The sequence below is a fragment of the Squalius cephalus genome (assembly GCF_949319135.1).
Source record: "Squalius cephalus genome assembly, chromosome: 13".
Lineage (NCBI taxonomy): Eukaryota > Metazoa > Chordata > Actinopteri > Cypriniformes > Leuciscidae > Squalius > Squalius cephalus.
In genome coordinates, this window is record NC_137134.1 from 13,942,562 (window position 1) to 13,968,646 (window position 26,085).

General features: G+C 42.4%; 1 protein-coding gene and 1 long non-coding RNA gene across 3 annotated transcripts in view; one reads left to right on the forward strand and one right to left on the reverse strand.

Annotated features, from left to right (window-relative positions):
• Positions 1-850: 850 nt before the first annotated feature.
• LOC307170500 (uncharacterized protein) overlaps positions 851-26,085 on the reverse strand; it is a gene marked incomplete at its 3' end in the record, with an annotated part of 41,243 nt that continues 16,008 nt past the window's right edge. The window contains exons 3-4 of the mRNA XM_079891621.1: positions 1,346-1,672; positions 851-1,143 (exon numbers count right to left, since the gene is read on the reverse strand). Coding sequence (XP_079747747.1) covers positions 851-1,143; positions 1,346-1,672 — 620 coding nt within the window. The remainder of the gene's footprint in view (positions 1,144-1,345; positions 1,673-26,085) is intronic.
• Positions 12,921-13,708, forward strand: LOC307169174. Of its 2 annotated transcripts, XR_013823061.1 has the most exons (4): positions 13,020-13,041; positions 13,072-13,147; positions 13,435-13,493; positions 13,586-13,708. It is a non-coding gene; the product is annotated as an uncharacterized lncRNA (long non-coding RNA). The 2 variants fall into 2 exon arrangements; XR_013823060.1 differs by having other exon boundaries at positions 12,921-13,147.

A 26,085-nucleotide genomic window follows, 5' to 3' on the forward strand; every position in this document is an offset into this window, starting at 1 on the left:
ATACATTAAATCAATTAAGTTACCAGTCAAGTTACCAATTTGATCATTGCTAGCCCTATTCTGAACTTAAGTAACTGAGATACCTAATTGATTTCAAACTTCCAAATGTTAACTCGCTGAACACTGACAGCTGTGGCATCCCCACATTAGCTATAACATTTGTATACTGTAACGTACACACGGCATGGTACTGTATATGCGTGTATTAATGTATTCGGAGCAAACAACTGATGCTAAACCTTAAAAACTTACTTCAAATATGATGTATTCTTATTCTTCGGTGAAGTTCGGTATCTTGCAACTATCTCTCGTCCTCTGCTCGTCCGTTTGAAAACTGCGCGCGCTGCCGGCGAACGTAATTTTTTTTTTAAGTCAGCATCAGCAACTGCCAGTAGCAAATAAAATTTTGGGGTGGCACCCGGGGTGGCCAATCGCATGTCGCATGCCACCCCGGACCCCCCTCTGGCTCCGCCACTGCTACTCAAGGACCTTGACAGAATTGTAGTGGAGTAAAAAGTAAGATATTTGTCTTTCAAATGTAGTGAAGTTAAAGTAAAAAGTTCCCAGAAAAAACAATACTCAAGTAAAGTACAGATACTCAAAAGGTGTACTTAAGTACAGTACTCAAGTAAATGTACTTTGTTACTGTCCACCTCTGCGTTTGAGTTCGCAGATGCTGACACTTCCATTCACCTCCATCCTCTCCACCACCTCCAAGACGGATCCTTCCCTCCATCCTCCCCACCACCACCACCAGGATGGTCCCTTCCCATACCTCACAGGAGGTCGGCTGCGCCCCTGCCTTCGTCTTCAGGCAGGATATGCAGAGTCCGGACCCTCGGATTGCGAGCTATGGACGGGGCCTAGGCCGAAGAACTCTATTGCTTGCTGGGCTGTTAATAAATGTATCATTGTCACAGTATTTATTCTCCCGAGTCTTTCTGGTAGAACTCATGTTGTGTCTGTCTGTCCTACGACTGCTTGAGTTCTTTCTTTTCCACCAAGCAACAATGAAACCTATAACAATAATTACAGGTACAGTGCCAACCCAGAGCCAAGGCGATGATGTTTCCACACTGTCTGGTTCTGTTTCTCCTTGGTTTTCTTGTTCAGTCGATATGGATCTTTTTTCTGCTGTTGATTCTGAAAATAGTTTGAGAGAAAACATTACCTTAAAGAGATAAAGGCAACAGACCCGTCTATAATTTATATACAGCAGCATTCAGACTGAAACATCACTAGTGAACATTAAATATGGATCATTTCCTTGCAGTCTTTAGATTTTAAAGCAAACAACTTTTTTTAAATTAAAAACTTACTGCACTAATCAACTATTTTCACACACCGTTGATGATCAGCTGTACAGTCTCCTGTTCATTTGATGGAGTGATTTGGCAGGTGTATTTTCCTTCATCAGTGTGAGTGAGATCTGTGAGTTTGATGGATAAGTTTCCTCTCTCATACTCCTTTGGAAAAGTTTCAGTTCTGTCCTTGTACTGATAATCTTGTTCTGATACTGTCTCTTCACCCTTGACTATATCACACACAATCTTGCTCCTATTGTCTCTCCATTGAACATCAGTGTCTTGAAGTTTCAGATCATCTTCAGTGGCAGAACACGGCAGGAGAACAGAACCACCAATAAAAGCCTCTACTGTTTCCTGCAGAGACACTGAAACAACACAAACTGTTATTGACCATATTCACAGTTACTTCCTGGTTTTCAATAAGCCTTGGTTATTCCAGTGAACTGTTCGTTATCATTCAGTTCTTCAACACAAAACCATCAATGGTTGACTTTTTAAAGGTCCCCTATTATGCCCCTTTTCACAAGATGTAAAATAAGTCTCTGATGTCCCCAGAGTGTGTATGTGAAGTTTTGGCTCAAAATACCCAACACATCATTTTTTACAGTATGTTTAAACTGTCATTTTTTGGGGCTCAGAAAAACGAGCTGTTTTAGTGTGTGCCCTTTAAAGCTGCAGTTGGTAACTTCTGTAAAAAAATAATTTTTTACATATTTGTTAAAACTGTCATTATGTCCTGACAGTAGAATATGAGACAGATAATCTGTGAAAAAATCAAGCTCCTCAGGCTCCTCCCAGTGGTCCTATTGCCATTTACAGAAATACACCGCTCCCGGTAAGAAACAACCAATCAGAGCCAGGAGGAGTGTCTTAGCAGTGTCAATCAAGCTCGTGTACACGCTAATCACACCCCTCTCTCGCACAGCGCGACGCGTACCGTCGTTCAAAATCAAGATAGCCGGTGTGCCGCGCAGCTGTGCTAATGGCGGACAAACAACCAAAACTGCCAATTTCTCCAGTGGCACCTGCTCATACAACAAAGACAGGTAAACGGAAAAAGACAGATGACGATAAACAAGCCCGTCGGAGCCCATTGACTCAGTGTCAAAACTCTAGCCGCATAGCTAACATACAGATAAAATGTCACGCACTGTGCAAAGCAACAATTGAAACCTGCTAATTCACTGGCTTGTCATGTTGCTGAAATAATGTACTAGCAAACCTTATTTAGCATTACTGTCATGATTCCTGTCCTGTGTTTCCCTTGTCTTGTGTGGACTGTTGTTATTTCCTGTCCTGTGCCATGTTTTGTAGTCATTTGTAGTTTTTCTTGTTTATTAGTCTCCCCAGGTGTTTCTGATTAACCACACCCCCTTGTTATCTTGTTTAGCTTGTTTTCCTGTGTATATAAACCTCTGTGCTTCAGTTGTTGTTTGTCGGTAGTGATGGCCAGATCGAGGCCTTGTGAAGCAAATGAAACAGTTGAACCAAATGTGCCATATTGTTTCGAGGCTTCGAATCAATCCGACACCCGTCTCAACGGTGACACCTAGTGGTCACTTGCAGGTGTTGATCTGAAACAACCTTGATGAGCCATTAAAAAAATTTGTTTTTTTTATTATTATAATTTTCTAATATGTGAAGCTTGTAACCTATAGGCTCCTCACTGTGCATAATGTTATTTTGGTCATGAAAAATGAATATTAATAAAATAAATCAAGCCACAATGTCTCACTTTTTTAGAGATTTTTATTCAAAAAATATTAATTTCTCTGCTGTGGAAGGACTTAGCCTACTTCTTTTTTTACAGATAATTTCTCCAGCCTTTGAAAAAATCCTCTCACAAGGGACACTTGTTGCTGGCATACAAAGATATTTTTTAGCAAGGACATACAAATGAGGAAAGATTACTGCTGTCTCTTTCCAGTAAGTTAGGGGATCATGAGTTCTGGGCAAATATGCATCGTTGATGTATTTTTTCACTTCCACTCTGGCATCAGCTGCAGTATATTGGGTACTCATATGTAGACCTATAAAATGTATATTTACACAATATTATATTATATTATATTCACATTGAAGCTATTTTTAACATGATTGGCAGTTGTGATTGGGACATTAGGTTGTAGGGCATTGGGCTATGGACTTTATAAACAGTGTCCCAAAAGGTTGTAATTATATTTCAATTATAATTATATTTCAAACAATGCATACATTGCATACAGGGACGGACTGGGGCTAAAAAACAGCCCTGGACTTTCTCCCAAATAGGCCCATCATCCGGCCATTCGCCTAGCCGTGTGCGACAGACACTAGCCAGGATGTCCTGATACTATATGCCACAATACTGTAGCCTATCAGACAAGGTATTCACAGCAAGTAACATCGCAAAACCAATGATGATTATTGGGGTTGTGTTTATTAATGAAGCCTCAGCCTTCAAATAAAAACAAAAAATGTGCAATGCCATAAAATACAAATAATGAAATGTCACTGGCTACAGAAACCCCAAATTACACAAACTTGTAATTATAAAACATATAGTTACTATACCAGGGGTCTCCAACCTTTTTGTGTGCGAAGGCTACCTCAAGGGATAAAATAATCTAGAAGGAATTTTTATTTGTTATACTCCAATATTTATTATACATAACATGGTGAAGCTTTTTTACTTTTCACCATCATATGGGAAATAATAAAATATCTTGATATTCTGGTTCAGACTTACAAGCGTTTAAAAAAAAAAAAACAATTCCTGAAAAATTATGAAAATATTTATTGATTTTTTTGTTGATTTTCTTATTGTATGTGTTATCAAAAACAGTAGCCCAAACATTTAGTATAAATATAAATGAAAAATAAAAATAAAAATAAACTGCCATAACTTCCAAACAAAACATTACTGCATTAGGCCTACATTTAATACATTTATACATGACTATATTAATATAACAGCATTTTAAATATGAATACAGGCACATTTCTGCCAAAAAAAAGTTTGTTTTACAGTTAATTCATAAGTTGTGGAGTGAAATGTCTTCTAGCTGGTTCGTTCTCGGAACAATGTTTCGCCTGTTTTTTTTTTTTGTTTTTTTTTTTTTTTTTTGCGTCAATATGTTGAGAATATAAGCGCTGTTTCATCTGGCTTTTTACAAGCTTAAATCACATAGTCATTTGTGGGTTTATAATAGAGATAGAGAATTCTGCGCTGAATTTAAATGCTTCTCAGTGGATCGCGCAGCTCTGTGTATAGCCTAATGTTCGCGTGATCGGGATCAGGCCGCACAGCTGCTTTGTCCGCGATCGCTGTGTTTTGGGCCGAGCTGATAATGCGCTGCTCAGATCAAACAAGTTTTGTTCCGCTTTTTGAGCGTTTGCCATTTGATGTTTCTCATACGCAACGCAAATGACAGCGTATAATCAAAGAGAGTTGGGTAATTGTGTAGAGGCAAAAGTTCAAATTGAAACGTTTAGTTGAAAAGGTCGCAAAATTATACCATATTCGAAGTCTGGAACCCCGACGGCAAGTTGGGGCTATTTATAGAATGTGTTTAGCGGGCAACTAAACACATTGGAGACCACTGCTATTCAAATATAAAGCAAGCAAATTTAAAAGTGCAGCCTTATAAAACTAACTTTCCGTCAGTGGCTATAGGCCGACTCTTCTTCCTCAGTTGTTGTTTTTTACACGTAGCATATAAGTGATCATATTAGTGCCCCTGCTGTTGGCTGTTCATATTGGTTTAATATACTTTTTTTTTTTTTTTTTGTGCCGACGGCCCTCGGTTTGACGGCCGTTCTGGACTTTTCCAGAACGCACAGATTGTCAGTCCGTCCCTGATTGCATAGATGGCCCAACAGTGTCAGTAGCAGGCCTAGGTAGCCTACAGGGGGAATGCCATCCTCTGCACCCTGCAAAATGGCAGGATGAGTGCTCCTCAAATGGAGCATCATGGATGATGTATTGTTGCAGTGGGCTAGATACCGATCACAATACACACATCTCACTTTATTTGGGGTTTCTAAATGGAAATGCTCCCACACCACAGATGTACGGCATCTCTTCTGGGGAGCCTCCATTTTATCTATCTATCCAAATCAATCTATCTATCTATGTATCTATCTATCTATCTATCTATCTATATGAATCTATCTATGTATCTAGATATGTATCTATAATCTATGTATCTATGTATCTATCTATAACATATGTATTTATATATGTATCTATAATCTATCTATATATGCATCTATTTATAATATATGTATTTATATGTATCTGTAATCTATCTATATGTATCTATCTATTAATCTGTCTATATGTATATCTATGTATCTATTAATGTGTCACTATATACTCTGTCTGTCTCTAGCATCAGTCAATGTGTTGTGTAAATTTAAATGTAAGCCTAAATTGCCTATAACTAATCAAATCGCACTATGTCACTATATCACCAAAAATCCGCCACCTCAAAGTCAAACTCCTCTCACAAAAACCCACGAGGTCAAAATGCGTTTATTTCACTTTTATACAGATGCGCGATTGTGTGGTCTGTTCCCGACCGTGTCAATCAAACGCTGATTCGGCGGACCACACCTGATGAAACACTTAGTGAAACACTTCGAGGCTTCGTTTGGTCATAGTCACATGACATGGGTGTTTCGAATCACGCTTCGGATCAGTGTATCGACACATCTGCGCTTCGGGATCTCGCAAAGCTTCGGAACGACTGTTTCGCGTCAGCCATCCTTATTTGTCGGTCATTGTAGCTGTTTCTTGTTCCTGTCCTTAGTTCCGTTGTTCTGTTATTAACCCTGGATTACCTGTTTGTTTAAATAAATGACTGCTGCATTTGGATTCTTCGTTCTGTTACAATGAGGCAAAGATGAAGCAGAGAGAGAATCCAAATGCAGCAAAAAGTTGGAGTAAATTTTGTGATGAAATTGGAAGATCAACACCTGTGGATAAGGTATGGTCAATGATAAAGAGGATGGGTGGAGATAGGAGACAGTGGGAGTACCCAGTGTTGATATTAGAGGAGGAGATAGGTGTCACTAATCTGGAAAAGGCAGAAATAATGGCAAAGTCGTTTACAAAGATACACAGTTCAGAAAATTTATCAGAAGAAGAGAGAAGGAGAAGGTCAGTAACTTTAAATCAAAATATGCATGCGTTAAATAGGAAGGAATCAACTGGTAGTATTATTGATGAGCCTTTTTCTCTGGCGAAATTGGTTAGAGCGATTAAAAGAGCAAAGCCTACTTCTCCAGGGAAGGATCAGGTGTGTTATGTAATGTTAAAACACCTTGGGGAAAGATCACTATTACAGTTACTGGAGGTATTTAACAAGATATGGAAGTAGGGAAAACTGCCAGTTGCATGGAAAGAAGCAGTAGTGGTTCCAATTAGGAAACCTGGCAAAGATCCAAGTAAACCCATAAGTTATAGACCAATTGCTTTAACATCTAACTTGTGTAAGATAATGGAGAGGATGATAACAGAGAGATTTTCGTATGAAATGGAGAAAAAGGGATTACTGGTAAGTTGTCAGAGTGGATTTAGGAAGGGAAGGAACACAATGGATTCAGTAGTAAGATTAGAGAATGAAATAAGAAGTTTAATCAAGTTGGATAAAATAGGGATAGGTGGGAATTTGTTTAACTGGATAAAAGATTTTCTGTTTGGTAGGAAAATTCAAGTGAGAATAGGGGCAGAAGTGTCAAGCCAATATGAGGTTGGGAACGGGACACCTCAAGGAAGTGTGATAAGTCCTTTGTTATTTATTATAATGATAAATGATGTCTTTGTAAATGTTTCAGAAGACATTGGAACATCATTGTTTGCAGATGATGGGGCAGTGTGGAAAAGAGGAAGTAATATAGAGTACACAGTTAGGAAGGTGCAGAAAGCCATTGATAAAGTGGTAGAATGGGCTTATGACTGGGGATTTAGGTTCTCAATAGAAAAGACTCAGACAGTCTTTTTTACCAGGAAAATAATTCAGGAAGAAATTAAGCTAATGATGTATGGGAGAGAGTTAGAGAGGGTAAGTTCCATTAGGTTTTTGGGAGTGATTTTAGATGCAAGGTTGACATTTGCAGAACATATAAAGAAAATGGAAGACAAGTGCAAAAAAGTCATTAATTGATGAGATGTTTGACAGGAAGAGAGTGGGGAGCCAGTCGTTCATCGCTTAAAAGTATATATGTGGCTCTGATAAGATCAGTGTTGGATTATGGTAGTATAGTGGTTGGGTCTGCAGCTAAGTCTCTTTTAATGAGGTTGGAGGTTATTCAGAATCAAGCTTTAAGAATTTGCTGTGGTGCTTTTAAAACTTCTTCAGTACCTGCCATACAAGTGGAAATGGGAGAAATGCCACTGGAATTAAGAAGGATTCAACTGATGGCTAATTACTGGGCTGGATTGCAGGGCCATAATGACTCGCATCCCACAAAAGCAGTATTGCAGGATTGCTGGGAAAATGGAAGAAAGTTAAAGGAAAACTTTGGTCGAATTGGAAATAATGTAGCAAAAGAGTTAGAAGTATTTAATCTTAGAATAATCCCTACGGTAGTTTTTCCAGAGATTGCCCCTTGGAAGATGACATGGCCTGAGGTAGACTGGTATGTGCATGAGGAAAAAAGGAAAGAAAAGGAAGAAGTTAATCTGAAAAGTATATTTAACAATAGAGTAGGTGGAAACTATAGTGAATTTATGCAGATTTATGCAGATGGTGCTAAAAAACCAGAGACAGAAGAAACAGGGTTTGGGGTGGCAATTCCAGGGAAAGAAGTAGAAATTAGTAAAAAAAACATCTAATAATTTAGGGGTATATACAGTAGAGATTATGGCAATTTTAATTGCTTTGCAATGGGTGGAAAAGGTAAGACAGGAAAATGTTTTTAAATGCTCAGATTCTTTATCAGTCTTGGCAAGTTTAAGGTCATTCCATTCAAATTCGGCAATATATCCTGTATGAAGTACTTCAATTAAACACAAGATTAAGTCATATGGGATGTCAGGTTAAATTTATGTGGGTGCCAGCATATGTTGGCATTACAGGTAATGAGATGGCAGATAGGCTGGCTAAAAGGGCGCTAACAAAAGAGAATGTAGAAGTACAGGTTAATGTTAGTAAAGCAGAGGTTAAAAGCATAATTTGGGAGAAAATAAATAAAAGGTGGCAAGAGAGGTGGGATAGAGAGGAGAAAGGGAGGCATTTATACCAATTTCAGAGAAATGTTAAAGAGGACAGGGTGGGAAGTGGGAATAGGAGAGAAGAGGCTGTGATGACGAGGTTAAGGTTGGGACACTGTTCGCTGAATAAAACACTAAAGATGATAGGGAAGCACCAGACAGGGTTGTGTGAGGGATGTCGAGAAGAGGAGTCAGTGGAGCATATAATTATGAGTTGTAAGAGATATGAAACACAGAGGCAGGTAATGAAGAATAGTTGAGGCCGATTGGGGTGCAGGAGATTACATTTAAAAGGTTATTAAGCGCAGTAAATGGGACACAGAGCAGAATATTGATGTCTTTTTTAAGGGAGGTGGGAGTTTTCAATAGGATTTAAGTGATAATTAAAGTTTGTTTTGTGTGTGAGTGTTTATTTGAGGGGAATGAGTGTTATGTAAGTGTAGGAAAGAGAATGGACAAAGCTGTATTATAAATCTATTATCTGATCCACATTCCGGAGCAGAGGGGGGCGGTAATGCACCAAAAAGCTGGATGCCAACCGCCGTAAAATTGGAAAGAAGAAGAAGAAGAAGAAGAAGAAGAAATAACAACAGTCCACACAAGACAAGGGAAACACAGGACAGGAATCATGACAATTACACATCGCTAGAATAATTACTTACATACATACTGTAACGTTACCAGTATATTATCTTGCTAGCTATTTATAACTTATAGAAAGAGTGCATTGTTATGAAGTTACATTACATGTATTGCAAAATACAAAATTATTTGAGGACCAAGTTTGTAGTCAAAGTATGGGCAGGCCATAGTCAATGTAAAGCATATTGTTGATGTTTCGTCCCTACCAGTGAATGTGCGATAACTGTTTATCCACCGTCATCAGTGGCCCTGCATGTTTACTAGCATGCGCGTTCATGGCAGGCTCCGTTGTGGGGGAGGAGCTGTGGAGGGAGGGCTGTAGCGTAGCAGAGAGCGAGGGGGAGTGACCTGTAAGCTGTGCTTGTTAAAATTTTCAGGCTAAGTCAACGTTTTCTAAAAGTTCCCTACTGCAGCTTTAAATGCAAATAAGCTGCTGCTGTACGACACAGGGGGCGGAGCTTCATGAGCTCACGCTCAGTCTCTCAGGACAATTTCATCTCATGGAATGATGATAATATCACAAACTCTCAGTAGCAGTGTTCATTTCGACCCGGAGTCGGACAATAATGCCTACAGAGTCAGAGTGCTTTATAGAGATGGAACAGGTATAGTTTAGTAGTTTAATTACGGTTATAACGTATTTGTCATTTGCTTGTATGTATCCATTATTAATAGCCTACAAGTCTGCTGTTTCGGACCAGGTCTGAATGATGATCAAACATATACTGATGAGTTTAATAAAGTTTATTGTACATAACACAAAAGATGAAGCGTCAGTTTTACTTCAGAAAATCCCCGTAAGAGCGGAGTAAACACAGTAAGTTATAAGAAGTGCGCAAGTACATAAACGAATTTCGGTCGAGTTGAGGGAGCATTTTCTTTAAAAACTAAATAATTCCACCTCATCTTCAGCGGCTGCCTCAGATTTCGGGAGTAAATAGAGAGAGCTATGTGGATTAATACATCCAGCCACACAAAACCTACAACGCTTCGGAGACATTCTCATCAGTGCAGCAATGGCTGATGTGTACAACTCGCTGTGAACTCGATCAGGGCGGGTCTATGTTGAAACGGCAGTGTCTGTGCTTAGTGACGTCACTAAAACAGCATTCTGAAAACAGGTCGTTGGGAGCAAGGGGCAACATTCTAATCTGAAAAATGAAGCCTACCCGGAAGTGCGGAAAACTGCAATACATCGAAAATCCGCTAGGGCCAGGTCCCAAAAGGGAGCAAATGTCCATAGAATCCATGTTAAAATGTCCGTTCTCTTACGAGAGGTTCTCTCGTACTGCGTAAGTCTTACGCTAAGGGATAATCTCTTTTCCGCGAGATACTGAATCCAAAAAATTATCCTTAATTCTGAAATAATGTAAAACGCATTGCGGCAGCATGCAGACACAGGCGAGACGGCTCGCACGCCTATTGGCTGCCCTGCGGCAACTGCAGCAGCCTATCGATAAGGCCCTTTCGTGACCCAATGGGGGCGCTTCGCGCCCAATACGTCACGTCCCGGCGAGACAGGCGTGGCCTAGGGCTATAAATATAGCTTAGAGAGGCTAGCTGTCACGATCCACACACACAGGAAACAAGAGAGATCCAATTTGCAGTATTTATTGGGGTAATCCGTACTCACAAAACCAGTCCAGGCAAAAGGTCAAAATCCATAAAGGCAATCCAAAAACAAGAACAAAACAGGAACCAGGCAGAAACGAACGTCAGAAGTGGTGTGATATGTTACAAGGACTCCGTGACACATACTAAAACAGACAGGGTTAAATACACAGGGAAATGACAATGCTAATGGGGAAATGGCTGAGTGCAATGATTAATGACAAGGGACAGCTGAGTGCAATGATGAGACAAGGATCGTGGGGAATGTAGTTCAAAAATGTGACAGACACCGCGAGGAAGGAGGACATCTAGTGGACACCTGGAGAACACAACCTGACACCGTGACATAACCCCCCCTCTACGGAGCGGCTACCAGACGACAAAAACTACAACACAAAACAAGAGTCCAAGGCGGGAGGCAGAACAGTGAAGGATCAGGGGGAGGGATGGGTGGCCAGGTCCATGGAGGGAAACGGGGACAGGGAGTGACAGTTCATCTGGCGGCCAGGGCGGAGACAACAGTCCATCGGGCGGCCAGGGCGGAGACTCTCCCTCGGGCGACCATGGCGGAGCAGACAGTCCATCGGGCGGCCACGGCGGAGACGACCCCTCGGGCAGCCACGGCGTAGACGACCCCTCGGGCGACCAGGGCGGAGCAGACAGTCCATCGGGCGGCCACGGCGGAGACGACCCCTCGGGCGGCCATGGCACAGGAACAGACACCGGCTCAGGAACTGGAACAGACGACACCGGCTCAGGAACAGACACCACCGGAACAGATACCACCGGAACAGACACCACCGGCTCCGGCTCAGGAACTGACACCACCAGCTCCGGCTCAGGAACTGGAACAGACACCACCGGCTCAGGAACTGGAACAGACACCACCGGCTCAGGAACTGGAACAGACACCACCGACTCCGGCTCAGGAACTGGAACAGACACCACCAGCTCCGGCTCAGGAACTGGAACAGACACCACCGGCTCAGGAACTGGAACAGACACCACCGGCTCAGGAACAGACACCACCGACTCCGGCTCAGGAACTGGAACAGACACCACCAGCTCCGGCTCAGGAACTGGAACAGACACCACCGGCTCAGGAACTGGAACAGACACCACCGGCTCAGGAACTGGAACAGACACCACCGGCTCCGGCTCAGGAACTGGAACAAACACCACCGGCTCCGGCTCAGGAACTGGAACAGACACCACCGGCTCAGGAACTGGAACAGACACCACCGGCTCAGGAACTGGAACAGACACCACCGGCTCAGGAACTGGAACAGACACCACCGGCTCAGGAACTGGAACAGACACCACCGGCTCAGGCTCAGGAACAGACACCACCGGCTCCGGCTCAGGAACAGACACCACCGGCTCAGGCTCAGGAACAGACACCACCGGCTCAGGCTCAGGAACAGACACCACCGGCTCAGGCTCAGGAACAGACACCACCGGCTCAGGCTCAGGAACAGACACCACCAGCTCCGGCTCAGGAACAGACACCACCGGCTCAGGCTCAGGAACAGACACCACCGGCTCAGGCTCAGGAACAGACACCACCGGCTCGGCGGCGGCCATCTTGTCCGGAGACACGGCTCGGCGGCGCCATCTTGTCCGGAGACACAGGCTCGGTGGCGGCCATCTTGTCCGGAGACACAGGCTCGGCGGCGGCCATCTTGTCCAAAGACACAGGCTCGATGACGGCCATCTTGTCCTGAGACACAGGCTCGGCGGCTATCATCTTGTCCTGAAACACAGGCTCGGCGGCGACCATCTTGTCCGAAGACACCGGCTCGGCAGACGTGACGTGAACAGGCTCGGTGGCAGCCCTCTTGTCCGAAGACACAGGCTCGGCAGACGTGCCGTGGACAGTCTTGGTACTTTCTAGGATCTTAAATAGCGTATCAAAATAATCCAACAAGCTTTCCGCCGCTATGGCAATAGCGGGCTGCTCGGGCACAGCCTCCGGGACTACAGCGTGCTCAGAGCCGGCCCAGCCACTAAGCGACCTTTGCAATTGCAAAGGGCCCCGTGACCAGCAGAGGGCCCCCTAGAGTCACTGCTAGCTAGTGGGTGAAAAAAAAAAAAAAAAAAAATCACACATCAAAAGTAACATAAAATAAATAAATAAAAATTTTGGGCCCACAGCGCTCTTTATCTGGCATCATAAGCATAGTAGTTATTTATTTATTTATTATGGCGATTGGCAATTTTCCCGCGACCGCGAGTCTTGACCCTATGATGTCACTTGTTGTCACTTGGTCGGTCAGTCAGTCAGTGACTCCGACATCGACGATGTCTGAAAAGAAAAGAAAACATCTTTCTGGCCATGAAAAACGTCAAAAGAAGAGACTGGAAGACGAGAAGAAACAAGAAGATAAAGGTATGTAAGCCTAATTTTCCGATACCTGTATGGATAACGTTAACCTATCTGCACTAACAAAAGTCGTTAGGAATTGCTTCATATTAACATTAGCCAAAATCATGCTTGTATTAACTTTCATTATGCTACAGTGTTTACATGCTAATAACATGCTGCTGCATGAAATTGGTTTAGTATCATGCCTATATCATTCGATGTGATGTTAAAGCATTTAACAGCAATATAAACCCAGTTTGGCTTCTACACTAAAGGGCTAACGTTAACATTCATTTATTCCTTATGTCCAGGAGCACTTTTAAAGTAACGTTAAGTTACATGCTACCAGTAAACAAAGCACCAGCTGTTGGTGAGTATAAAGGGGTTGTAAAATGATAACCTTCTGCATTTTAAAAATTAATTCTACCTTTATATATAATTATTTTCTTTATGTCATTGCAGCTCCATCAACCACATATATTCCTAGTTCACAACACAGTCATGTCACTCAAGAAGCTAACAATGTTGGTAAGTTCTGTGTTTTATTTTAACCTAGAAATAGACTTACTTTTTCCCAAGGAGACGCACACAAATACATAAGTACTAAATAAGTTTGGATTTGAATAGTTCTATTGAAATGTTACCTTATTCTTATTATTGTTTTTATTATTATTATTATTGTTACTATTGATCTTGTTTGTGGTGTTTTAGATGTTATTGTTTTGTTTATTTGAAAAATTCAAACATTTGAATGTTCTATTTATTATATTATATAATATTTTATTTAAATGTTATTCTATTTGCTCTATTTAATATAAATTATATATATATATATATATATATATATATATATATATATATATATATATATATATATATATATATGCTGTAGTTTGTGACTCTTAAACTCTGTTGTCGAATTAATTATATTTGGTCAGTGAAAATCACTTTATCAGTCTTTTTATTCAGCAAGTTCCTCAGTGTGTTCAGTCTTGCACTGCCACTCAGCTCAGTCAGTGGTATCATCATTTTTTTTCTTTTAGACATCAAACATAGTAGATATAATAATAATAATATGTACCGTATAGTTATTAGGTAGGCATTGCTTTTCTTTAGGTCTTAAAATGATCAAAGGGGCCTCCAACCAAATTTTGCATAGGGCCCCCAAAGGTCTAGGGCCGGCTCTGAGCGTGCTGCACGAGGACGGCCTCTGGGATGACAGCTGGCTGCACGGGCATGACCTCTGGGATGACAGCGGGCTGCACGGGCATGACCTCTGGGATGACAGCGGGCTGCACGGGTACGGCCTCCGGTTCTTTGGGGAGGTTGGAGGTCTTCCTCCTCCTCCGCCTCCGGACCACCGAACTCGTGACCACCGGAACTGGGACCACCGGAACTGGGAACCACTGGAACTGGGAACCACTGGAACTGGGACCACCGGAACTGGGACCACCGGACTCGGAACCACTGGAACTGGGACCACCGGACTCGGGACCACCGGAACTGGCATGGAGGAAGTCTTCCCTCTCCTCCTCCGTTTCGGGACCACTGGGCTAAACCCTGGCTCAGATCTGGAACCGCTGGATAGTTCGGGCTCGGGGCTGAAAAAAGACCGAAGCGGCGAGTGGTGTTGGGGTCCATATCCACCACCTCCTCCCCTGCGGCCTCCACGGGTCCCACGAAAAATGACTAGACGGGTTCCCTTAAACAAATCTCTCCTCTCCCGCTCGGTGGCTGGGGAAGAGAAGTTTGAAAACATACCTCTGGATCTTTGTGGGGACGGAGTCCTTCTGTCACGATCCACACACACACAGGAAACAAGAGAGATCCAATTTGCAGTATTTATTGGGGTAATCCGTACTCACAAAACCAGTCCAGGCAAAAGGTCAAAATCCATAAAGGCAATCCAAGAACAAAACAGGAACCAGGCAGAAACGAACGTCAGAAGTGGTGTGATATGTTACAAGGACTCCGTGACATACTAAAACAGACAGGGTTAAATACACAGGGAAATGACAATGCTAATGGGGAAATGGCTGAGTGCAATGATTAATGACAAGGGACAGCTGAGTGCAATGATGAGACAAGGATCGTGGGGAATGTAGTTCAAAAATGTGACAGACACCGTGAGGAAGGAGGACATCTAGTGGACACCTGGAGAACACAACCTGACACCGTGACACTAGCTCACTGATTTATCATCTCTTCAGCGGAGCTAACGCATCACTGGATCCTGAGAGAAGAAGCCACGCCGTTGAGAAAGCCTTTCAGCGGGATGAGCCTGGCATCTGGAGTCGCTGGCCGCGCCACCTTCAGCCGCCGTTCCTGCTACGCTATCCAGCGTTATATCCTTTTCACTGCATAGTGTGTGTTCGCCGCCGTGACTCACTCCTTCACATTTTGTTCAATGAATCTAAAGTTTACAATAAATCTTTAGTTTACAGTGTGTAGATGATTATTTTCACATGAAAGTGTGAAAACTGATGGTTGAATTAAATTCTGCTGTGGAGGAGCACGTCTTTTTATGTTGTCTTGCGTTTGAATAACTAAATTAATGCTAGGCCTGATTAAGTGACTACAATCTAGACTTGTAGTCAAGACCGACTAAACCGAGACCAAGACACTACCAAGACTAGAGGGTATCGAGACCAAGACAAGACCAAGACCAAGACCAAGACAGACCAAGTCAAGACCAAGACCAAGTCAAGACCAAGACCGAGACCAAGTCGAGACCGGAGGAAAAAAAAGCTACTTTTTTTTTAGTAGCTACGCAATAACTTGTATTAATTCAAGAACAGCAGCATACTAGGGTTCAGCCGCAGTTTACATTCAATACATATTAGACGGTATTACTTATTACTAACAATACAGACAGACCATGTCATTTGTGTGACTGTGAGCTCACCAGGGTTATTATAGTTTTGCATTTTTCATTAGTTTTTATTTTTATTTCGTTTTGACTTTTTGTTTTCAAATTCAGTTTAGTTTTAATTAGTTTTTAAAGTGGGTTTGCTTAGTTTATTTTTTATTTTTTGAAAATGCTTAGTTTTAGTTTAGTTTTTATTAGTGTTAGTGTTAGTTTTAGTCTTTTTTTGTAATTTGGGTTATTTGTCAGGGGCAAGATTCAAAAAGGTCAGAAAAAGTATTGTGTAATAATATCTCAACAAAAACATCATACAATTTTAGAAAAAAATTCACACCCCATTGAAATTTCTTTACCTCTAACAAAATCCACACGCTGTACCAAAAATCTACACATCTTCTATGCAGAATTCACACCCTGAACAAATACCACAGTTGTATAAATTTACCCTATACAGTCATAGCCTACTCATCTGGATTGAAGCAGCAAACATTGTGTAAAAGTAAAAAAAAATGACATAACATTATTTAATATTTGAATCACAGCTTATATAGTGTTTTGACATCGACAACCACAACCAAAAAGTGCATTTTACCTCAAACTTGCGACTAGTTAACTTTCTAAAGAAGGCGCAATCGCTTCTCGGGTCAACATTAACACACTGACAAAATTATATTAAGAATTTAAAATATTTTTGTATCACTTTTTAATGTGTGATTGTGTAAAGGTGTTCACGAGATAGAGATACCAACCTTTCGCAAACTTGCTTTCAACATCGAACGAACACTCGTTCTCATGGAGACGCGGTGTGAACGGAGGGGAGGGGCTGTGTGTGTGTGTGTGTGCGCGTGCGCGCGCATGTAAGAGACGCATGAGTGACAGAGAGACGGAGGGAGAGCAGGGAAAGGAAATGCAGCTGCGTGTTTTAATAGCGTTAAAAAAGGAAAGACCTTGAAAAAGACGAAAACTAAGGATATTTACTCTATAATTTTATTTTAATTTAGTTAGTTTTGCCAAACACACATTACAGTTTTAGTTAGTTATCGTTTTTTTCTAATTCCTCGTTTTTATTTTTATTTCAGTTAACGATAATGTTTTTTACCACTTAGTTTTCGTTTTTTCGTTCGTTTTCGTTAACGATTATAACCTTGGAGCTCACTATAAATGTTTTTGCAGACTGGGTGATATTGCATGACAGCTGTTACTGCACTATTAGAGGATTGAGACTCCCTTAACTTTTGTGTAATGTTGAGGACTGACATGACTGGTACTGACTGGTTCATCTGACAAAACATCAAACACCTCCAACACCATCTTGCTCCTCCAACTGTCTAAAGAATGAGAAATATGTAACTAATTGGAATTAAACTTAATGTGTAGATGAAATCGTAACATCAAATTAAAGATGCATAAGTATAAACTTGGATTAGGCCTAATGTTTAGTCAACACAACGGAGATATGCAGATGATATTTTAAAGACCATTTATTTAGTCAAACACCATCTTAAATATAATACTGTAATCAAACAACACACACACAGATCAAATATACAAATTCATCTAAACAAATGCAAAATACAAATACTAAATATTAATACATCAAAACCTGTACATCAAATCGGCGTGGGCTCATGTGTTTAAAAACGCATAACACTTGAGCCCCGCCATTTGAACAGGAGGGCGCGGCGCAAGGGGCGGTTAGCTTTCTGTACATAAGAAAGCTGGCCGCGAGCTCAGAGTAGAGCAGCATAAATTTTAACTGTCGTCAGGTCAGAGCCGAGATTCGAACACGGGTCTCTGGCGCACAAGCCTTAGAGTTCGCCACTGAGCCACAGGGGGGAATGATGTGAGCTTTCTGTTAGCGTGAGCATATAAGAGAGCATCATGTGAGTCACGCGGGGGCACCGGCGTGGGCTCATATGTTTAAACATATAATAATAACAAATAATGATGTTGCATTATGGAACGTTGTGTATCGTCGTGGATATTGTAGGCTAAATCCCCCGACCACTATGTCGGTCTGAGACAGCGAGACCTAGACAAGACCGAGAGATCCGAGACCAAGACAAGACCAAGACTAAAGACCGACGAGGCCGTGACAAGACCAAGACCGGTCTCGAGACATACAACACTACTACAATCTGATTATAAACTAAGTATTACACTATTGATGCTGTTAAAGCTACATCAGGGGCCTGTTTCAGAAAGGAGGTTCAACCAACTCTGAGTTAAAACTTGAACAGATGGGAAACTCGAGTTTTCAGTTTCAGAACAGCTGAAATTAGTTAGTTCAATCAACTCTGAGTTGACTGACTCTGAGTTAAGCGCGTGCACCACAACTATAAAAAGCCATTATCAATGGAGCGCAGATATTATGAGTCACCATGGCAACAGCGCAAGACAAAAAGAGGTCTGCATATTTCTCACCAGCAGAACTTGATGAGCTTCTGCAAGCATATGGAGAGTATGAACACATATTATTATTTAAAAGATAAAGGTCTGAGGCACTCAGGAGGATGAAGATTAAAAAGCCTTTATTAATCCATGGCTAGTCTCATAAAAATAAACACATGCCTACGTGTTTCGTATTATTTCATATTATTATTATTTTTTAAATATCGGCTGCAGCAGCGAAGGACAGAGAGTTAGCTAAGGAGAAAATAGTTGCTCGAGTCAATGCGTAAATTGACATTTTCATTACTGTTATACAGTGATTGGTGTAATTAATTACCAAATAATCTAAATACTGTAATTTAATTAAAGGGATTGCTCTTAATTCTTCTGTAATTTAAAGTAAAATCTGATGTATGAACACATGAATAGTAGCTGGCTATTTTTCCTACAGTACAAGAATGGCAATGAACATGGCTAATTTTGTGAGAGACGAAGAGGGTGACTTCTCAGACAGTCAAGAGCCAGAGCCAGAACCATACCTGAGTTTTCAGAAGATGAGCTGCGTGCTTTGGAAATAGAACGACAGGAGGAGGAGATTGCGATCGCTCAACAGCCTGAGGTGTGAATCTGGGGGAATATGCCAATCTATCCCGACTGAAATAGTGTCTGTGCTGTAGAGAGTGGGACAAGTTACTGCCATCGATGACCAGGCTCAACGCGTCAGATCAAGATGAGCGTGCCGGCAGTTGTGTCACAGATACCGAGTATTTCACGGCGTTCCATCCTGCAGTAACTTTTACTCTATTTTTTTCCCCGGTGTGATAAAGTGAACTGGAAAAAAAGCCCCACGCCGAATGGACCAAATGGACAACTGTCCACAGAGTAAGTGATTATTTTAAACATGACGCATGTATAGATCGAAAAGTAAATGTGGATAGGAACAGGCTTCACTCAATGTGTACACTTGTCAATTTTAAGAGTGCTGGCCTAGATAATTATAATACATGAAGTGGGAGAGAGGCCGCACTATGCTTAAATATATTTATATTTTTATTTTTGTTTGCACAGATGCATTTCGGCACGTGCCTTCTTCAGTGTGCACACTGAAGAAGGCACGCGCCGAAACGCGTCTGTGCAAATAAAAAAAAATATATATTTAAGCATAGTGCGGCCTCTCTCCCACTTCATGCATGTATAGATCGAACCATATTATACCTGTATTCACATTCACATATTATACCACATATGTTGCGTGATATCATGTGTTGCGTGATATCTCTGCGCCCAAGTAGCAGTGCTTCGCCTAAGCAGCAGTGCTTCGACTGTGCTTCCCCCTAATACAGTCCCAAGTCAATATCTGCCTAGGAAATCACCTAGTGTTAATCTGCATCGCTATTTGTACTCGTTGTGAATACGCAGGCCACAAGAAGTAATTAGGTGTTTTTTTTTTAGATCACTTTTACTCAGGCCATGCTAGCTGGCAACAAAGGATTCCATTCATTGTGCTAAGCTAAGCTAGTGCCGACCCTGTCAAACATGCATTTGTCCACCTATCTAAATGTAGGAAAGAAGGTGAATAAGCCCTATTTCAAAAAACGGTGGAGTGTTCCTTTAAAAGATATTGTCACGGTTCATAAATCCTTGTGTTCATTTTGTGTATCTGTTGGTGTTTTTGTAGGTGTTGGGTCTATGTGTGTGGTGCTTGTTTGTTGCCTAGTGACCAGCTCATCACTCCAATCAGTCACTTCAGCTGCAGCTAGTTTACTGCCTATATCTAGCTGGAGTGAGTTATGCTGGGTGTCTTGTTCTCATTGCCAGTTACCTCGTCAGAGTTGTTTGCTGTGTTTGATCCCCGCTTTCTCCTCTGAGTCCCGTGTTGCGCTGTATTACCGGTTTGGGGTTTTACATCGACCAGCATCCTGGATTGCACCCTGAGTCTGTGATTCCACATTAAGAGTTTCCTGTATTGCACCCTGAGCATCCACTTTGTGGTATCGTCTGTCGAGTTTCATCAGTCTCCTGCATCTTGTCTGACCTGAGTATTTTCTCTGTCTAATAAACTGTTTGCTACTTGCACTTGGATCTTGGAACTCGTTATTGTGACAGAACGAACCGACCACAATGGATCCAGCAAGTGCGTCCGAATTGAGCGCAATCCTGTCAAAGAGCGATATTCGCATGCAACAGGAGGAACAGACGATAGCCACGGGTTGCGCTGTCCAGGCGCTGGTGACCCAAGTTTCCGAACTAACAACCCAGCTGCAGCAACTAAGGACTGAGACTGCTTCTGTTCAACAACAAGTCACGGCCATCCCACCAGCTTTTGCCGCTCAGACCATTCGTGCCACTGAGCCCCGTCTTCCACCTCCAGCGTTCTACTCCGGTGAGCCCCAGTTATGTCGCGCGTTTTTAGTCAAATGTTCTCTGTACATCTCTCTTCAACCTTCGTCATTTCCTACGGAGTAGTCTAAGGCGGCCTTTGTTATAACCCTGCTCTCGGGTCGAGCGGCCAGTTGGGGAACTACTGTGTGGGAACAGAGACTTCCGTGCTGTGCTTTATTTGAGACATTCTCCCGGGAGCTCAGAAAGGTCTTTTATCGCGCTGCTTCCGGTAGAGACGCGGCGCGACTTCTCGCGGAGCTGCGTCAGGGAGATCGTACTGTAACGGACTATTCGATTGAATTTCGCACATTTGCTGTGGAGTGTGGCTGGAATTCAGAGGCTCAATGGGACATGTTTTTATATGGACCATAAAGGATGAAATTTACTCTTTGGATTTACCCGCGGGGGTGGATAAACTTATAGATCTGGCTATTCAGGTGGATACGAGACTACGGCGACAGGGTCCACGGACACAGCAAGAGTGGTCTGCCAGTGCACAGAGTAAGGTATCTTTTTCTCCTGGTGAAATTATGTCTTTTCCAGATCCTGAACCCATGCAAATGGGCAGGTCCCATCTATCGCAACAGGAGAAGCAGAGAAGAAGAGAGAGGGGACTATGTCTGTATTGTGGAGCCGCCGGTCACATCGCTCTGCAGTGTCCAGTAAAAGCCAGCGCCTGCCAGTAGGTAAGAGGTTACTGACGGGTGGAACTACACTTGACTACTCTTTTTCAGATACTCATCTTCTTATCAGTTTGAAATTACCTTCTCAGAGTTTTGATTGTGAGGCTCTTGTTGACTTGGGAGCGGAGGGTAATTTTTTAGACATTAATCTGGCTCATAAGCTCATGATACCGGTGATGACACTCTATCAACCCATCTCAGTAGTTGCACTTAATGGTCAACTATTACCCTCAGTCACACATTCCACTGCCTCCTTAAGACTCGTCACCTCAGGCAATCATTCTGAGGATATTGACTTTCTTTTGATTGACTCTCCTTCTGCTCCTGTGGTTCTGGGACACCCCTGGCTGGTGCTCCATAACCCTTATATAAACTGGCATATGAATTTTGTCATGCCACCTGTTTGTTGTCTGCGTGTTCTTCTGTGTCTTGTTCTGTGTTTCAGGATGAACACATGGATTTGTCTAACGTGCCTTCGGAGTATCTGGACTAGGGCTGGTCCGAATACCATTTTTTGAGCTTCGAAGCTTCGGTAGTAATGAACATCGAATATTCGAAGCTTCGGAGAGAGGGGGCTGAACATATTCTTCTCTCTAATAAAGGCAGGATCTATGTGTCTGTCTGTCCGTTTGCATTTTGATTATTTCGAGAACCGTTCATCCAATCGACTTCACAAGGGAGTGAGTGCAGTGTCGCATTTGGTGCAATATAGATGGACACGCGAGACGCGACATGTTCAGAATTAATAAAGTTTTAGTAAACTACAGAACAGCGAGAGGGAAGCGGCGCACCTCACGTGGGCAGGGGCTTATATGCTCCGAGAACGGACACTGCACTAATGATATAAAATGCACACACACAGGTCTGTTAAATTAAGCAATACTTTTAAGGTAGTCTAATATTTTTCTGATTACTGACACAGTAAAGGGTAGATTTAAATAAAGAAAAACGAAATTTAAATAAAGAAAAACAAAATTAAATAAAGAAAAAACAAAATTTAAATAAAGAAAAACTAAATTTAAATAAAGAAAAACGAAATTAAGTTAAATTAAAAGCCAGATTAATTTAGATTGATAATAACGGGTAAAAAGGCTAATACATTTTGTTTCTATTATTCTATTTTCCACAATGTCAAAGCAACGCAGCTTAACCCAAAGCTCAGGCATGCACTTCGGTCCATACACACTCCGCTGTTCTGCGCTCTAGCCAGAGAACACTCCTGTTGCTGGAACACTTAGTCGGTTCTGTTTCTAGCATGCACGCGTTTTCCGCGTGGCTCGAGCCGCGCCTGAGACGCGTGTCTCACGCAGGCAGTGTGCAAACTCCAACCTGTTAACATGGGAGCCGAAAAAAAAACGGACACGCCACGCAGCTGAGACACTCTCGCTACACAGCCAGTGTGTCGCCGGCCTTATTCAATCGCGAATGAGAACCGTTTCACGGGGGATCCCATGTGTGAAAAAAAAAAAAAAAAAAAAACCCTGAATATTCGAATGTCAAATTTTCAAATCGAATACCAACCCACTGAACGAATATTGGATTATTCGAATATTCAGGTCCAGCACTAATCTGTACTATGATATGGTACGATCAGTTCATATATGTCTACCTGGATGACATATTGATATTTCCTTCTTCTCTCCAGGAACACGTTCAGCACGTCAGGTGAGTGCTCCGGAGGCTGTTAGAGAATGGGCTTTTTGTCAAGGCGGAGAAATGCTCATTCCATGCACAGTAGGTTCCATTTCTGCGTTATATCATCTCCTCCGAGGGGGTCCGCATGGATCCCGACAAGGTTAAGGCTGTGGTGGATTGGCCAACTCCAGATTCCCGTAAGGCCCTACAGAGGATTCTGGGGTTCGCCAATTTTTACTGGCGTTTCATTCGCAGTTTCAGCCAACTTGCTGCTCCTCTGACTGCCTTGATCTCCACCAAAGTGACGTTCAGGTGGTCTGGTGCAGCTGAAGCTGCATTTACCAACCCTTAAGAGCCGCTTCGTTTCAGCTCCCATTCTTATCGTCCCTGATCCTTTACGTCAGTTTGTGGTGGAGGTCGACGCATCAGAGGTGGGGGTAGGAGCAGTTCTCTCCCAGCGTTCACCCACGGATGATAAGATGCCCCCTTGCGAGTTTTTTATCATTGTTTATCACCTGCTAAGTGTAATTATGACATTGGTAACAGAGAGTTACTGGCAGTCAAGCTAGCGTTGAAGGAATGGCGTCATTGGCTAGGGTTCGGGGGTACCTTTTATCGTCTGGACCGATCATAAGAACCTCGAATATATCAGATCTGCTAAATGACTCAACTCCAGGCAGGCTCGATGGGCTTTTTTTTTTCGGTCGCTTTGATTTTTCCCTTTCATATCGTCCGGCTTCTAAGAACATCAAACCCGATGCTTTATCTCGTATTTTTGACTGTTCCGATCACCCTTCCACTCCCGAGTGCATTCTTCCCGAGAGACTTATTGTTTCCACACTCATATGGGAGATCGAGTCGAAGTTCCGCTTGGCCTTAGAAGAGGTAACGCCTCCGCCCGAGTGTCCACCGAGTCGTTTATTCGTGCCGGAGGGATTACGGTCCGACATTATTCGGTGGGGCCATTGCTCCAACGTTGCGTGTCATCCAGGAGTCAGTTGCACCAGTTTTTGGTCAAGCAACGATTCTGGTGGCCCTCCATGGCCCGCGACGTTCGAAGTTTTGTTTTGGCATGTTCGATCTGTGCTCGTGGTAAGACTTCCAATTGCCCACCGGATGGGTTACTCCAACCGCTGTCTGTCCCTTCGAGACCCTGGTCCCACATCGCGCTAGATTTTGTCACTGCCCTCCCGCCCTCCCGCCCTCCCAGGGCAATACGGTCGTTTTGACCGTAGTGGACCGGTTCTTGAAGGCGGCTCATTTCATTCCCTTGCCCAAATTACCGTCTGCCAAGGAGACAGCAGTTGCCGTCATAAATCATGTCTTTCGTTTACATTGCCTCCTGATGGATGTGGTTTCTGACAGGGGTCCCCAATTTATTTCTACATTTTGGAGAGAGTTTTGTCGTTTACTGGGGGCGAGTGTCAGTCTTTCTTCTGTAGAGCAACGGCCAGACCAAGCGTGCCAAACAAGATTTAGAAAGAGTATTGCGATGTTTGGTTTCTCAGAATCCTTCCTCCTGGAGCCAGAAACTCTTGTGGGTTGAGTACACACATAACTCATTACCAGTGTCATCCACGGGCCCATCTCCATTTGAGTGTAGCGTAGGGTACCAGCCACCTATTTTTCCCAGCCTGGAATCCGAAGTCGCTCCCAAATTCATCAGCACGTTCACTGTCACCCAGATTCTTAGTCCGGTGGCAGTCCGCCTCAAACTCCCTCCTGCATACAGGATAATTCATCTCGTTTTTCATGTCTCCACATTAAAACTCGAGTTTCATTCTCACATTAACCTGCCTGTCCCTCTACACACTGCCTGTCCCTCTACGTCAATTCAAGAATAATTCATGCAATTGTATATTGTTTATTTGAATGCATTAATAGTGCAGTTTCTTGTCTCTCCTTGTATTGTTCAAGTGGTTGAGGTTGATATGGGATTTAGTAATTAGTAATAAGTAGACCAATACTTTCTAAAGATAGTCATTATTACATTAATCTAATTACATTGTTGAAGATGTCATTAGAGTAACTTACTTATAATATCAGAGGTGAAACTGGAAGAACAGTATGTTATTCAACCTAATTTTAATTTTCAAGGAGGTGCAATCCTGCAGGTATTAAAGCGGGGCTCAGTAGTTTCGGGATTTCTTCGCTGTATTCTCACCTTTTGCTCGCAGGTTTCTCTCTAGAGCTCCCCCCACAGCTTCGGACTGTTGTAGTCAACACTGTTGTAAAAACTCACTGTTGTAAAAACTCGTTGGCGATTCTCAGACACCAGAGGTTAGTAGATCAACGACATCAAAGCAGATGGGGCATTCTTTAAAACGTCTTCTTCATTCGGGTTCGAACAGCGTGAGGGAGCGCAATAATGACAGCATTTTAGCAGATTTCTTTTGGCCGTAAAGCAATTGTTTACATGGCGAGACCTGATATCATGCGATACTTCCTGACGCGGCGGCCGCCGGCCCGCCGGCTCAAAGTTGCAAGTGCGGATTTTCCGCTCACGGGCACCAGGGGGATGCAAAACGACCACCATTCAACCCGAAATAAGTAATATAACCATTCCAATGACTCCGAAGCTGTTCAGTTATGGTAAAAAAAGTTACTTAGATCACCTTTAAAAGAACATGGCATTTCTCTAGTCATGTAGCACTGATTTCAATTATACGTTTTCTACCATCTTGCTGATAATGTTTCTTTAGTTATTCGGCAGTCCTACAGCCTGAATCCCTAACACAGACAACAGAGAATATGGTGATTTTTTTTTGTCTGTAATATTGCCGTCATCATGTGGTGAACTAATTTATACAGTATATTAAGATTTTATCTGCTAAAAATATATTGAATCTGTTTTTCTTCCTTATTTTATCGTTGAATTTGCTGTCATACCTTATTCTATAGATTTTATTTTCCTGTGGTCAGTACTCAGTTCAATTACTTGCTTTACAATGAACTTCTGTATGCTTTGCATTTATTATGAGTAATTAATAATGATAATTATTAAC